This window comes from Limulus polyphemus, unplaced genomic scaffold, assembly GCF_000517525.1.
Source record: "Limulus polyphemus unplaced genomic scaffold, Limulus_polyphemus-2.1.2 Scaffold208, whole genome shotgun sequence".
In the NCBI taxonomy this organism is placed as follows: Eukaryota; Metazoa; Arthropoda; class Merostomata; order Xiphosura; family Limulidae; genus Limulus; species Limulus polyphemus.
The window spans coordinates 158,815-173,324 of NW_013665818.1; the positions used below are offsets into that span (position 1 = coordinate 158,815).

Sequence of the window (14,510 nt, forward strand, 5' to 3'; positions counted from 1 at the left end):
ATTATATTTCTGTATACCGATCCTTGTTTATTAACTGATCCCACCATTATATTTTCTGTATACCGATCCTTTTTATTAACTGATCCCACCATTATATTTTCTGTATACCGATCCTTGTTTATTAAATAATCCACCATTATATTTTCTGTATACCGATCCTTGTTTATTAACTGATCCACCATTATATTTCCTACGTACAGATCCTTGTTTATTAACTGATCCACCATTATATTTCCTGCATACCGATCCTTGTTTAATAACTGATCCACCATTATATTTTCTGCATACCGATCCTTGTTTATTAACTGGTCCACCATTATATTTTCTGCATATCGATCCTTGTTTATTAACTGATCCACCATTATATTTCCTGCATACCGATCCTTGTTTATTAACTGATCCACCATTATATTTCCTGCATACCGATCCTTGTTTATTAACTGATCCACCATTATATTTCCTGCATACAGATCCTTGTTTATTAACTGATCCACCATTATATTTTCTGCATACCGATCCTTGTTTAATAACTGATCTACCGCTATATTTATGTTTTAAATTGTATTTCTGTATTCAGGTCGATAATTCTTCATTTCTCATCTTTTTTAAGGTAGTTCTGACCCTGAAAACTGGGCAAATTTACATGCTGAGGAAACACTTCTTATAACCTCAAGTTGAGCAGAAAACTATAATGTTACAAACTCTGAAAGTACACTTTCAGTCATATATATGTTATATGTATGATTGATGCAGCAAGGATAAAGAAATACATAACATAAACCATAACTTGACTTAGGAATGATAAAAACAGGTGAAAATTGATACACGTGCTCTCTGTGAATATCCTCATAGCTTGTATTAAAAACTTTGCAAATTTTCTGCAACGTTAACGAGCTATTGGCAATGAATTTGAATTGATGCCTTCGTTAGTGGTAATTAGACTCATAACAAGACTGTTGGTAGATATTTAAAAACAACTTATGGAAGAGTGTAATATCAACAAGTATACTAAATTTCATGCTGATATTGGCTTTAATGGTGAAGTTATCATGCTAATAAATTGGTGACCCGAGTTAAAACTGCGTTTAGAGAAAATAGCTGTTAAAGTTTTTCTGCACTTAAATGCCAGCAAGCTTTTAGTAAATGTGTGTAATTATCACATATAAAGGTGTTTCCTCAGCATGTCAATTTGCCCAGTTTTAAGGGTCAGTACCACCTTATTTTATTTTCCTTCTACAATGGTCACTTATGCATACTCCTGCTTGTAGTTTGGGGTTCTTTAGACAAGGCTGTTTTGTGTAATTATAGACAGAACATTGATCTGAGTGATTTTGGTGTCGTATAATTGTGTAGATAAGAAACGAAGCAAGATTGCTTGTGATGTAATATAATTCATTTTCAACAAGCGTAAAACCCCCAATCTAATATATATTAATCCGGTTTGAAGTGCGACTCACGGAATCTTTATATGACATTTATTTTCCTGTTTGGTGTATTACGCAGTGGAGTGACACTTCCACTAATCATATGTAGGATCTCACACACACATCGTGGTTTTGGTGTAGCCTTGTACTAACTCTGCCTCCAGCACGTGCTTTGTGGGAAGGAACGTGATACATGTACGTAAAATTCACCTCTACAATGTTGTCTATGGTGAGGATTAATATTATACACAGTTAGTAAGAAATTAACAACCTAATTATGTGTGGAAGGTGTTGCGTGATCTTGAAATATTGATTTATTATTAATATCACAGTATCGTCAGGTATTAAAACTAAACAATCACGTTACATAAAACGTTTTCAGACGCTTTTTTTACTTGACTTCTGGTGTTATCAGTGTATGCTTTCACAATTACAACACGTGGATAACGTTAACCATTTCTCAGAGGGATCAGACAGCTGTTAGCATATTAATTAATCACTGAATCGGGTAAATATATAGCAACTATAATCTTCTAGTATCAAATATAAATGTAGTCCAGCATACAAAACTCCAGACCAAAACCAAATAAAAGAACTTACAAACAAACTTGTGACATTTTCTACGTTGTTTGACTTTACGTAGTGCTGAAAGTACGACATTGAACGTATAGTAACGCATTTCTGTACATTTTCACTATGGAGACCTTACTTTGGACCAAAAGTTGATTAAAGTTTTCGTTATTTTAAACCTTTTATTATTTCATCGCATACATACGATTATGTATTCGTATTACGAGTTTGCGAATACAGATGTCGAGTACGTTATATTAAAACGATTTTGGAGCCTTAGCACGTCGTTACAGTCCATGTCGCCACGTTCAGTCATGCTCTGTCTTGGTGCTTCTCAACTGGGTGAATGAGTGTTATCAATCATACAGCAAATTCAAGAGCAAAAAAGTAATTAGTTATTATTATTTATTCTAGTTGCAGTTTGATAAATACATTTATTTGATGTTGTATTCATTCTAGTTGTAGCTTGATAAATACATTTATGTTGTATTCATTCTAGTTGTAGTTTGATAAATACATTTATGTTGTATTCATTCTAGTTGTAGTTTCATAAATACATTTATGTTGTATTCATTCTAGTTGTAGTTTCATAAATACATTTATGTTGTATTCATTCTAGTTGTAGTTTGATAAATACATTTATGTTGTATTCATTCTAGTTGTAGCTTGATAAATACATTTATGTTGTATTCATTCTAGTTGTAGTTTGATAAATACATTTATGTTGTATTCATTATAATTGTAGTTTGATGTATATTTAAGTCAAAATAAAGAATTTTTTCTTTTCAATTTAGTACTTTTTTGTCCCTTTTTCGAACTGGGGTGAGTGAACTGTTGTGAAAAACTTGTAGGTGTGAATCATATTGGAAAAGGTTGAGAAGCACCGAGTCTATCTGACAACCGTGCATCTTGGCAATAGCCCTGCCCCGTAGTTTAATTTCCATGTAGTCGTAAGGTTGTCATTTCAGAAGCACACGTCTCTATGCATGTTTTCCATATTCTATCTGATACGCGAGGACGACGGTTTCCCAGCGTCCTTTTCAACAGCCCGATCGCACACAAATTCATAGGCACTGTTTTCGGCGACGTAACGGGTATTTCTTAATATGCAATAGACTGTATACCCGTTACACTCTTCAGTTTTGTGGGGTATGCGGCGGCTGAATATATATGTTAGTGAAACCAACTTGTGTTGTTTTTCCAGACGGAGACCTTTCTTGATTATGTTGTGTACTATTGCCTGGGGCGTGTCAACGTGTACGCCTTTTGCCACTGACCTATATGTTTACAGATTCTCACCTGTTACAAGACACCCCACTTTGTGTACCGACGCTGTTTTACGACATGCTGCAGTTACCTTTTTAAATGGTTCTGCCCCTCAACTTCATCAATAGTTCTGTCACTTGCTGAACATTAAAACACGTTTCAATAGAACATACTCATCCCTCTGTAGAATTTGACGGTACTCGGGTTAGTAGCTGTATGGTAGATCTTATTCGTGTTAGGGTATAAACCAGTTTTGTTACTTTATGTTAGGCCTTACTACTATCAAGATGTAACGTGGTTTAGTTGCTGTATGGTAGATCTTATTCGTGTTAGGGTATAAACCTGTTTTGTTACTTTATGTTAGCTTAACATAAAGTAAAAAAAAACAGATTTATACCCTAACACGAATAAGATCTACCATACAGCAACTAAACCACGTTACATCTTGATAGTAGTAAGGTGCAAGAACTAACATGCAGCAATAAAATTAAATTATATCCTGACAAAGAGTGAAGACTAACGTACAGTGACAAAACCGAGTCACATCATTTCAAGAACTAATATACATCAATTCAAGCAAATTATATCGTAACAAAAGTAAGGACTAATATGTAGCAACAAAATCGAGTTTCATTTTGATAGTAGTAAGGGCAGCAACAAAACCAAGTTGTAACCTAACAATATGTAGGAACTAACATACAGCAACAAAACCAAGATGTATCCTAACAATATGTAGGAACTAACATACAGCAACAAAACCAAGTTGTAACCTAACAATATGTAATAACTAACATACAGCAACAAAACCAAGTTGTAACCTAACAATATGTAATAACTAACATAGGGCAACAAAACCAAGATGTAACCTAACAATATGTAATAACTAACATGCAGCAACAAAACCAAGTTGTAACCTAACAATATGTAGGAACTAACATACAGCAACAAAACCAAGTTGTATCCTAACAATATGCAATAACTAACATAGGGCAACAAAACCAAGATGTAACCTAACAATATGTAATAACTAACATACATACAGCAACAAAACCAAGATGTATCCTAACAATGAGTTATTACATATGGTTAGGTTACATCTTGGTTTTGTTGCTGTATGTATGTTAGTTATTACATATTGTTAGGTTACAACTTGGTTTTGTTGCTGTATGTATGTTAGTTCTTACATATGGTTAGGTTACAGCTTGGTGTTGTTGCTGTACGTTAGTTATTACATACTGTTAGGTTACAACTTGGTTTTGTTGCTGTATGTTAGTTCCTACATATTGTTAGGTTACAGCTTGGTGTTGTTGCTGTATGTATGTTAGTTCTTACATATGGTTAGGTTACAACTTGGTTTTGTTGCTGTATGTATGTTAGTTCTTACATATTGTTAGGTTACATCTTGGTTTTGTTTCTGTATGTTAGTTATTACATATTGTTAGGATACATCTTGGTTTTGTTTCTGTATGTTAGTTCCTACATATTGTTAGGATACAACTTGGTTTTGTTGCCCAATGTTAGTTCTTACATATTGTTAGGTTACAACTTGGTTTTGTTGCTATATATTATATATTTTGTTGTTATATTAGGATATAATTCAGTTCTGTTAGTGCGTGTTAATTTGTCAGGTATATTACTGTCTATATTTAAAGAACGTCTCATAGAAGCATCATCTGCGGAACAAAATGTATCGCCAAAGGTCTATGAATTAATTAATTAATTTAACCTATTTGGAAAAGAAGGAAGTTTCTTTATGTGATTCTGTACGTTAGAAGTTACTATTAATGTGCATTTACTGTCACACAGCAGTAAGCTCGAAGGCTTATAACACCAAAATTCGGGGCTCGTTCCTTGCGGTGGGCACAACCAGATATATGCCAGATATATCTCATATTATTTTCTAAGAATTATCGAGATATTTTCATTTGTAAGAATGATATACTTTTAGATGAATCGGTTTTTGTTAATGCGTTGACTTTAAATGCGTTCATTCGTCAGCTATTTCAAAGAACATTCTTGTCTGATTTTGGATACTTATTTTTCGAATATTTCCATTTGGTTTGGGAAGTTAATTTAATTTAACATTTTAAGAATAAGTATTTCAGTGCGTTAATAAAAAAATGTATTTCTCCATACAGTAGTAAAAATAGCATTTGTTTCTGCTGGTTACAAGTATTCTGTTATGATCACAGACTTATTAAAATGTACGCGTATTTACACCCATGAAACTTGCCCTTTTACACGCTCAAAGATCGGGTTGATTTCGATCGCTTGAACTTATGACCTTAAGGTGGCTAGCAAATCAGAAAGACTGTGGTGAGTAGCATGCTAGTTTAAGCCAAATCATTAGCTCTATCTATTAACGCTAATGCAACAACTATTTAGTTTGGGTTACCGTTCATCTAATATATGAACACGTCTCTGTCTACATTCTGTTCTCTGTTTGTTCACCTCTATTTATTTTCCTGGTTACGTCCAACATTATAAGACAGGTCTAAGTGAATTGCAGTACAGATGCAGGTTAATAATCTCCTCAACCAAAAATGATGATTTTATGACATAGGTACTCATACCAGAGAAGACAGTGCACGTCTTTTGTTGGAATTTACATATAAAAACTGACTTTAATAGAAAATTCATTCATATATATATATATATTAATGGATTTTCTATTAAAGTCAGTTATATATATATTCAACATTTTTAGTGACATCCACCTTTGAAGTAAAAGATATATATATATATTCCTTTTACTTCAAAGGTGGATGTCACCGAAAGTGCTGAATTTACTGCATCCAGTGTGGTCGTGATTGAGCGACAGTTAATTTTAAGGCCTGTGTTGTCTACTCAATATAAATGTAGGTATTTTGAAAGGAATGAGAATAACAAATCACCCTAAAGAATACTTGATGTCGTTTATTGAAGTGATGGCTGATCATGGGTTTATATCAAGGCAGGTGGTGGATAGTTTCACTGTTGCTGTTAATAATTACGGTGTCGCTTGAATTGTACAGATTTATTTGTGAAAGTCATTACTTCTACATTTTCGTGGATCAATAGATCTCAGGTGAACACGTGTCCGTAAAGCATGGTGGGGTTTCTGTTAACGTGCTGTTCCAACATAAGAACCCTCTCTGTCACAAAACACATTCCACCTGTGACTGGTTTCACTGTGACAATATCAAGTAGGGCCTCAAATTGACTTGTTATTACAACTAACAGTTTCATTAGGTTCGGTTTCATTTTTGTAATTAACATATACTTTCAAAAGGCCCGGATTCTTTTCTTATTGCAATTAACAGTTACTTTCATTAGGTTCAGTTTCTTCTGTTATTGGAACTGACGGTTCTTTGAATAAGTTCCGATTTTTCTATTATTGCAAGTAACAGTTGTTTTTATGCTCTGTCAGTTACCTATCACTTCCAGTAAATTTCATTTGTTGATTCACGAAGTTAAACAATTTCTTTAAATAGTTTCAAATATATATATATGTCTCTTTGAAGGAAAACAGTCATATTTCTATGTAATTTGTGGTTAACTCTGTACCACAGAAGTCCACACCAATACATAATATAGTTCCAGCTTATGAGGGGAAACAGTGATTTCGTTTTTGCTACACATAAACTAGGACTTTGAAATAGTTTCGGTTTATTTACAGAGGATTAATCACACCTGATTAGAACATGTGTTAAAAAAGTAGTATGTTGCCACAAATTCTGCCTGTGGTGCCACAGGCGACATTTGTAGTACCTACATATTTGATTTATTCCCGGTCCATTCCAACATCACACGACTTGACTAATAACTGAAGAAGAAAGGATGTGTAAGTACTTACATATTTGATTTATTCCCGGTCCATTCCAACAGCACACGACTTAACTAATAACTGAAGAAGAAAGGATGTGTAAGTACCAACATATTTGATTTATTCCCGGTCCATTCCAACAGCACACGACTTAACTAATAACTGAAGAAGAAAGGATGTGTAATTTCCCTTTGTAACGAAGGATTGTATATTCCAAATAGCGGAATTAATAAGCCACATGGAATCAAAAGACAAATATTTTAAAGAAGAGATTCTTCAATGTACTTTGTGAAAGTGCAAAAAACTCGTTCAGGTCAAAAATGAGCTCCGAAACCACACCCTTAGTCAACCTGGAGCAACGCCCTGAAACTGAGCATATCACAATAGTAAACAAGAATTTGAAGTTTATACAAACTGTCAATCTTCTAGCCACACCTTGAAAGCAGTTTCTGTTATCACGAGAAAGATGACCGAAGAAACTGGAACCACGAAACTTTCTTTCGACCACGTACCTGTAAAGTCCACAGATGCTGCTGTGCTGGCTTTAAGTACGAGTGCTTCTAGTCTGCTGTCTTATTAGTTGACATCCTCGTACGATGAAAAAACGTGTGGAAAGTTTGTTGTGATGTGTCAATCAAAATTCAGTTCAACGTCCTTTACATAAAGTTGTTACAATTCAAACTGCAGTGATATGCAGTAGTGCGCATTCAAAATCATCAGATTGAGAAATATCAGTTATGGGGATGGAAGCTCCAAAGGTTAGCACACATTCTAGAGCATCTGTCTTACAAAGTTCGATTAACTTTCAATGAAGTTAAACCATTATTTTCAACTTATGTTAAATTAAGAAAACAGGTAAAAGTTGTAGACTTTATTCTTAGCCACTACCAAATATTTAGTTAATTTTAACGTAAGGAAAATCGTAAACACATAATACGGTGGTATTCAGAAGTTATCTTTTACCCTATTTCGTTTAAAAAATGCGATAATTGAAAAACTGTGTTAGTCGTTAATTCTGTATTTGTAAAACTGTTAAACTTTAGATAATAATAAATTTAAATCAGTATTTCTAATAAAGGAAATCAGCAAACAGTTGACGATGGAAGCAGTTACTAATTAACGGTTAGAGACGTGTTATGATGACTTAATTTTATAAACTGCAATACTAAGTACGTTTTCATATAGTAGTATCCAGAAGCCTGGAGAAATGAGAATAGATGCAAAACAAATTAAGATATTTAATTAAATAACTATATATAAGTTTTGTGTTAATTGTCTTGGTATCTTATTTGGGATTTATTACGTTAAAATTTTTACATTAATGCATTACAAAATTAGTTAATAACTTAATGTCAACAGACAATGACGTTATGCCAAGAAGTTTCGATAATTCCAGTTACAGAAATATTTACGAAGAAACAAAAGGGTGGGCACTGCACACCCCAAGAAATATTTACATAGAAAAGGACAAAGGGCGTATTTCTATAAATGTTTCTAACATTATTAATTATTGATTAGAAATAAAACGTCGTGTGATGATGAGTAAGTACACGTAGGGTGGTTTCACTGAATCGGTTGTTTATGAGGTTGAAGTGAGTAGTTGAATATCGTGAAAGAGAAACAAATCTTCCCTAATACCGTGTGATTCAAAGCTTCTTTTTACATGGAATTAATATAATAGGATTAAATGTGGCATTTGCTGTGTTTCTTTATCTGCAAAACATAAAGTGTGAAACTGCAAATTTGCATGTATCTCCCCATACCAAATTTGGTAAAGATCCATCCACGTTATTATTGATTTTATTCCATTTTATTAATGTAATAATAGCGGTACGTACAATAAGTTAATGTTTTATAGTACTATTGATTTTATTCCATTTTATTAATGTGTAAACAGTAATAATAGCGGTACGTACAATAAGTTAATGTTTTATAGTACTATTGATTTTATTCCATTTTATTAATGTAATAATAGCGGTACGTACAATAAGTTAATGTTTTATAGTACTATTGATTTTATTCCATTTTATTAATGTAATAATAGTGGTACGTACAATAAGTTAATGTTTTATAGTGCTATTGATTTTATTCCAATTTATTAATGTAATAATAGTGGTACGTACAATAAGTTAATGTTTTATAGTGCTATTGATTTTATTCCATTTTATTAATGTGTAATAAGCGTGTTTATTTTGTTGTTTAGGTATTGTAAGCCTGTTAATTGTGAACAGTAATACACGAAATGTGCTGAACAAGCTGTAGATGTTTTACTCCGTAAGTAATGTAATATATGAACAGGGTGTACTTATGTTAAGTAGTACTTCATGAATATAATGTGAAAATATATGTAAATGTGTCATTCAGTTTGTTGCATAACGATATAGTTACCATAAAAAGACTGTAAGCCTGAATGTATACAGTTTCGGGTTACATGGCTACATGTACATAGCTATGCCTAAACATGGTTACATGTATTTTCTCTTGTTACCTAGTAACTTGCCGGTAACATTTAGAGACATTGTTTTGTTTTTTTTGTAACATTTTATTTGTGAAATAATAAGTATTATAATTGAAACATGTACAGTCAACTCTATTTAGTGTGCGAAGAAATTGTTACACTTAAACAGAAAAACTAGCAAAGATTCTATAAATCTACAGGTAAAATTTTGAAAACCTATCTTTACCTTACTTCATAGATTAATTAATTATTTATCACAAATCCAACTTAAAACTAGTTTCATATCATGATTTGATTAAAAATAATTAATTTATTTAATTGCGAAAACACCTGGACTTTTACGAGGCCATTTTTCTCTTCAATCTTCTCCTGGTGGTGTACCACCAGTTACTTCTAAAATTATGGGTGGAGCAACCACCTGAACAGGTATACCATAAGAGTGTCACACAGTTTTCTCTAACGGTGTTGTTTATCTGAATAATTCTAAAGTTTTGGGTGGAGCAACCACCTGAACAGGTAGACCTTAAGAGTATCTCACAGTTTTCTGTAACGGTGTTGTTTATCTGAATAATTATAAAGTTTTGGGTGGAGCAACCACCTGAACAGGTAGACCTTAAGAGTATCTCACAGTTTTCTGTAACGGTGTTGTTTCTCTGAATAATTCTAAAGTTTTGGGTGGCACCTAAGAATTTCTCACAGGTTTTGTTTACTATGATGTACACTACAATTAATAGATCATGGTTTTTGCTGGGCCAGCGATCAATATATAATTCATCACTTACCCTATACTTGCTGAGTGCGTGTACTACTGGACACGCAAACCTTGACTGCGGCTTTGTCAAATGTTGTCATAGCGACCGGTGCTTAGGTCTTATTGGCTGTGAATATGCCACGTGATCAATTATTCCCGCGAGAATACACGAGAGGAGGAACCGGTACAGAGTAAAGCATTTTCGACTATATCTCGCCGAAGCACATGCATAAGTGTTGACACTGCGCAGGCGCAATCGAAGCTTTTGGAATTGGGGTGTATGAGTAACAGTTTGTTCAGTATCCTTTACTATTTTGGTGTGTAGAGTTGTTATGGGGACTGGTGACTTTTACCAATAACGATAAGTCCGGTTTATGATATGTTTCTCGTGATTCATTTGACACCATTCAGAAACTCGCAAGGAAGATTTGAAACTTAGATAACGTTAATACGTTCGTGACACATTAGTGTGAAATACACTTACACAACTTATAAATTGCAAGGAACAGTACAGGAATATGTGTTCGACTAATAGCGAAAGCTTCTCTGAAATATGAAGTTTAAAAATTATCCGGTGATGTGGAGTTACCTATAACTGTCCACCTTCCATGGACAAATTGAAGTAGCTTAATTGTAGTATCGCGAGGATAATGTACTCGTTGATGTAGATGTTTCTATAGTTAAGACAGTGTACAGGTAGATAGATAAATCACAAGGTAACTTACCCAATATCTTTAACATTACGCTGGGTGATCCAGTTTAACCTCTTTTAGTGAAATAATTGTTCCTGAACCTGTGATAATAAGAATACAGAAAATAGTGCTCACATTGTTGCTGTTATTTCCGTGGATGAGAACTACAACACTCGACGTCACTGCCGTGACATGTTAACCTCACCTTGTTTTCCAGTTGCCACTGTTTCTCTGGTTACCATTGGTTAAGAAGACTATACATCTCAGGCCAGTATAGTTTATTTTTTTTTGTATTAATTTTAGGTATTCTCTGAAGTTTCGACATCGATCTCATGCCCCCAACCAGGGTTACTGAGGTATTCTGCCTCCTCCTGGTGTTGGCCAGGATCTCACCCACTATGACTGATGGTAAGTACAACCTTTTATAGTTCCATATACGTCCTGTGATGTCTTAAATAACAAATGATATAGACAAAAACCAAAAATAATCTTGTAATTGTTATTATGTATCTCAAGAGTATTTAATTAGTGATTATTATGATTCACATATGTATTGTGTGTACTATATCAGGAACACTTACTTAGTTAAAAGTATTAGTTAAGTTGTCACACTTCGTGCCATCTTCTGTCTTGTATACTACATAGTTTGTTATGTACTTTACCATCGCGCAATGTTGGTATGGCAGTGTTAAAGTCTTTAAGTGAGTGTATTATTACCATGTTTGCAGCTGTTAGATATAGGGTTGTAATGTTATGCCAGCTTATAGCTGCTGGTTACCGTTGTACTATGTTTTACTAAATTGCTGTGTTATTACTTAATTTGTATCTGTTGGATATAGGTATATTGTGTTTTACAGCTTCTAAATTGTGTTATTACTTAACTTGTAAGTATTGGCTACAAGTTTACTGTGTGTTATAGTTTCTAAATCGTGTTATTACTTAATTTGTAACTATTGGCTATAGGTGTACTGTAATTTACAGTTTCTAAATATTAGTTATAGATGTACTGTGTGTTTATTGTTTCTAAATTGCTGTGTTATTATTCAGTTCGTAACTATTGTTTATAGGTGTACTGTGTGTTATAGTTTCTAGATTACTGTTATTAATTAATTTTTAACCATTGGTTATAGGTATGCTGTGTGTTATAGTTTCTAGATTACTGTGTTATTAATTAATTTTTAACCATTGGTTATAGGTGTGCTGTGTGTTATAGTTTCTAGATTACTGTGTTATTACTCAGTTTGTAACTATTGGTTATAGGTGTACTGTGTGTTTATTGTTTCTAAATTGCTGTGTTATTACTCAGTTTGTAACTATTGGTTATAGGTGTGCTGTGTGTTATAGTTTCTAGATTACTGTGTTATTACTCAGTTTGTAACTCACAGTAATCTAGAAACTATAACACACAGCACACCTATAACCAATTATAAATATTTAGAACCAGGAAAACGCTGTAAACCTGCTCTATGATCAATAGTTATAAATTAAATAATAATTCTTCCACGCTGAAACTGTAAAATAGTAATCCTATAACCAACAGCTATAAAATATATATATTCATATATATTCATTTTGAAAGTGTAAAATATAATGTACTTATCCTATCAAATGTAAGTTAAGTAATAATATAGCTAATTAGAATCTGTGCAACAAGAATACACCTATCATTAACAGTTGTAAATCGCATTACATATTAATGTAATCATTCAAAAACAATCATATCACAGTTACACAGAATCAGTTACAAACTATAACACACAGCACACCTATAACCAATAGTTACAAACTGAGTAATGATTATTAAGTATATTACAGCTGCTGCTTAAAAGTATACCCTGTTTTACAGTTTATAAATGACTATAGTGTTACGCAGCTTATAGGTCTTTATTGTACCTGTACTGTATTTTATAGTTTATCAATGGCTAATATTAGTACGAAACGTGCAGGTGCTAGCTATAAGCATACTGTAAATTACTATATTATTATGTATTGTATAGTCTATCCATGACTATATTACTGTTAATCAGTTTACAGCAGCTGGCTATAGGTGTACATTTCTTTTGGAAATAACACATAAATGTTTTTTTTAATATTATTTGCAATTATTAAAATAATGAGAAACTCGCCGAATCATTTCCCAAAAAGTAGCTCAAGAAAGGAATTAGTAAAAATATATCTCACATGAGAGACTCTGTTTCAGCTATGTCTGACTCTATTTCACTAGTGACGGATAGGAGAGGTTAGAATGACAGTGGGCATAAATGTTTGAGCTTGAACTAATTCAAAAACTTCCTAATAACGAAAAATACGAGTTATGAATTCAGAAGCTGTATACATATTTAAAAATCCTAATTTTCGAGTGTTTCTACGTTATATTGTGTCTTATGAGTTTTTAGACCATAATTATTCCAATTGATAATGAGACACGACAGTGAAGGAAATTTGATTTTTTAATTTGATAGTATATGAGAATAATAGTCTTCCATTGAGAAACTGGGGCTATAGCTCTCTGCTTATCTTGGAAGACATTTTTTTTTAATTTAATAGTACTTTGGACCTATTGGGTATTACTGTAAATCCAAACATTAATATCACATACGGTATTTATATAGTTTCTTCATTACAAGAATAAACGTTCTCACCTTTAAACCAATTAATTAGTCATGTTTATATTGCCTTGTCTCTGTTGGTCATCGTGTTATGTCAAAATATAAGACAATGTGTAAATTGAATGATGGTGTAGTTTTGCCTCAGTATTTCGTTACTGTTCAATCTCTCTTTGTTAATATGTAGACAGCAGTCTTAAAAGTAATGCTTCGTGAACTTACTGCAACAGGCTGGGTTTTATTTCTGTTTCAAGAAAAGGTCAACCATGTATCTGGATGAAATCTTGATGGTAGTTGTTTGTAACACACACCAAAACTATCAGTATTGGTGGTAGTTGTTTGTAACACACACCGAAACTCTCAGTATTGGTAATAGTTGTTTGTAACACACACCGAAACTCTCAGTATTGGTAGTTGTTTGTAACACACACCGAAACTCTAAATCTTGGTGGTAGTAGTTTGTAACACACACCGAAACTCTCAGTATTGGTGGTAGTTGCTTGTAACACACACCGAAACTCTCAGTATTGGTGGTAGTTGTTTGTAACACACACCGAAACTCTAAATCTTGGTGGTAGTTGTTTGTAACACACACCGAAACTCTAAATCTTGGTGGTAGTAGTTTGTAACACACATTGAAATTCTCGGTATTGGTGGTAGTTGTTTGTAACACACACCGAAACTCTAAATCTTGGTGGTAGTTGTTTGTAACACACACCGAAACTCTCAGTTTTGGTGGTAGTTGTTTGTAACACATACCGAAACTCTAAATCTTGGTGGTATTTGTTTGTAACACACACCGAAACTCTCGGTATTGGTGGTAGTTGTTTGTAACACATACCGAAACTCTAAATCTTGGTGGTATTTGTTTGTAACACACACCGAAACTCTCGGTATTGGTGGTAGTTGTTTGTAACACATACCGAAACTCTAAATCT

The 14,510-nt window shown here is 33.2% G+C and overlaps 1 protein-coding gene across 1 annotated transcript in view; it reads left to right on the forward strand.

Moving 5' to 3' along the window:
* LOC106478396 (tyrosine-protein phosphatase Lar-like) overlaps positions 1-14,510 on the forward strand; it is a 298,391-nt gene that overhangs the window by 138,087 nt on the left and 145,794 nt on the right. The window contains exon 3 of the mRNA XM_022381996.1: positions 11,270-11,374. Within this exon, the coding sequence (XP_022237704.1) occupies positions 11,299-11,374 (76 nt within the window). The 5' untranslated portion in view covers positions 11,270-11,298. The remainder of the gene's footprint in view (positions 1-11,269; positions 11,375-14,510) is intronic.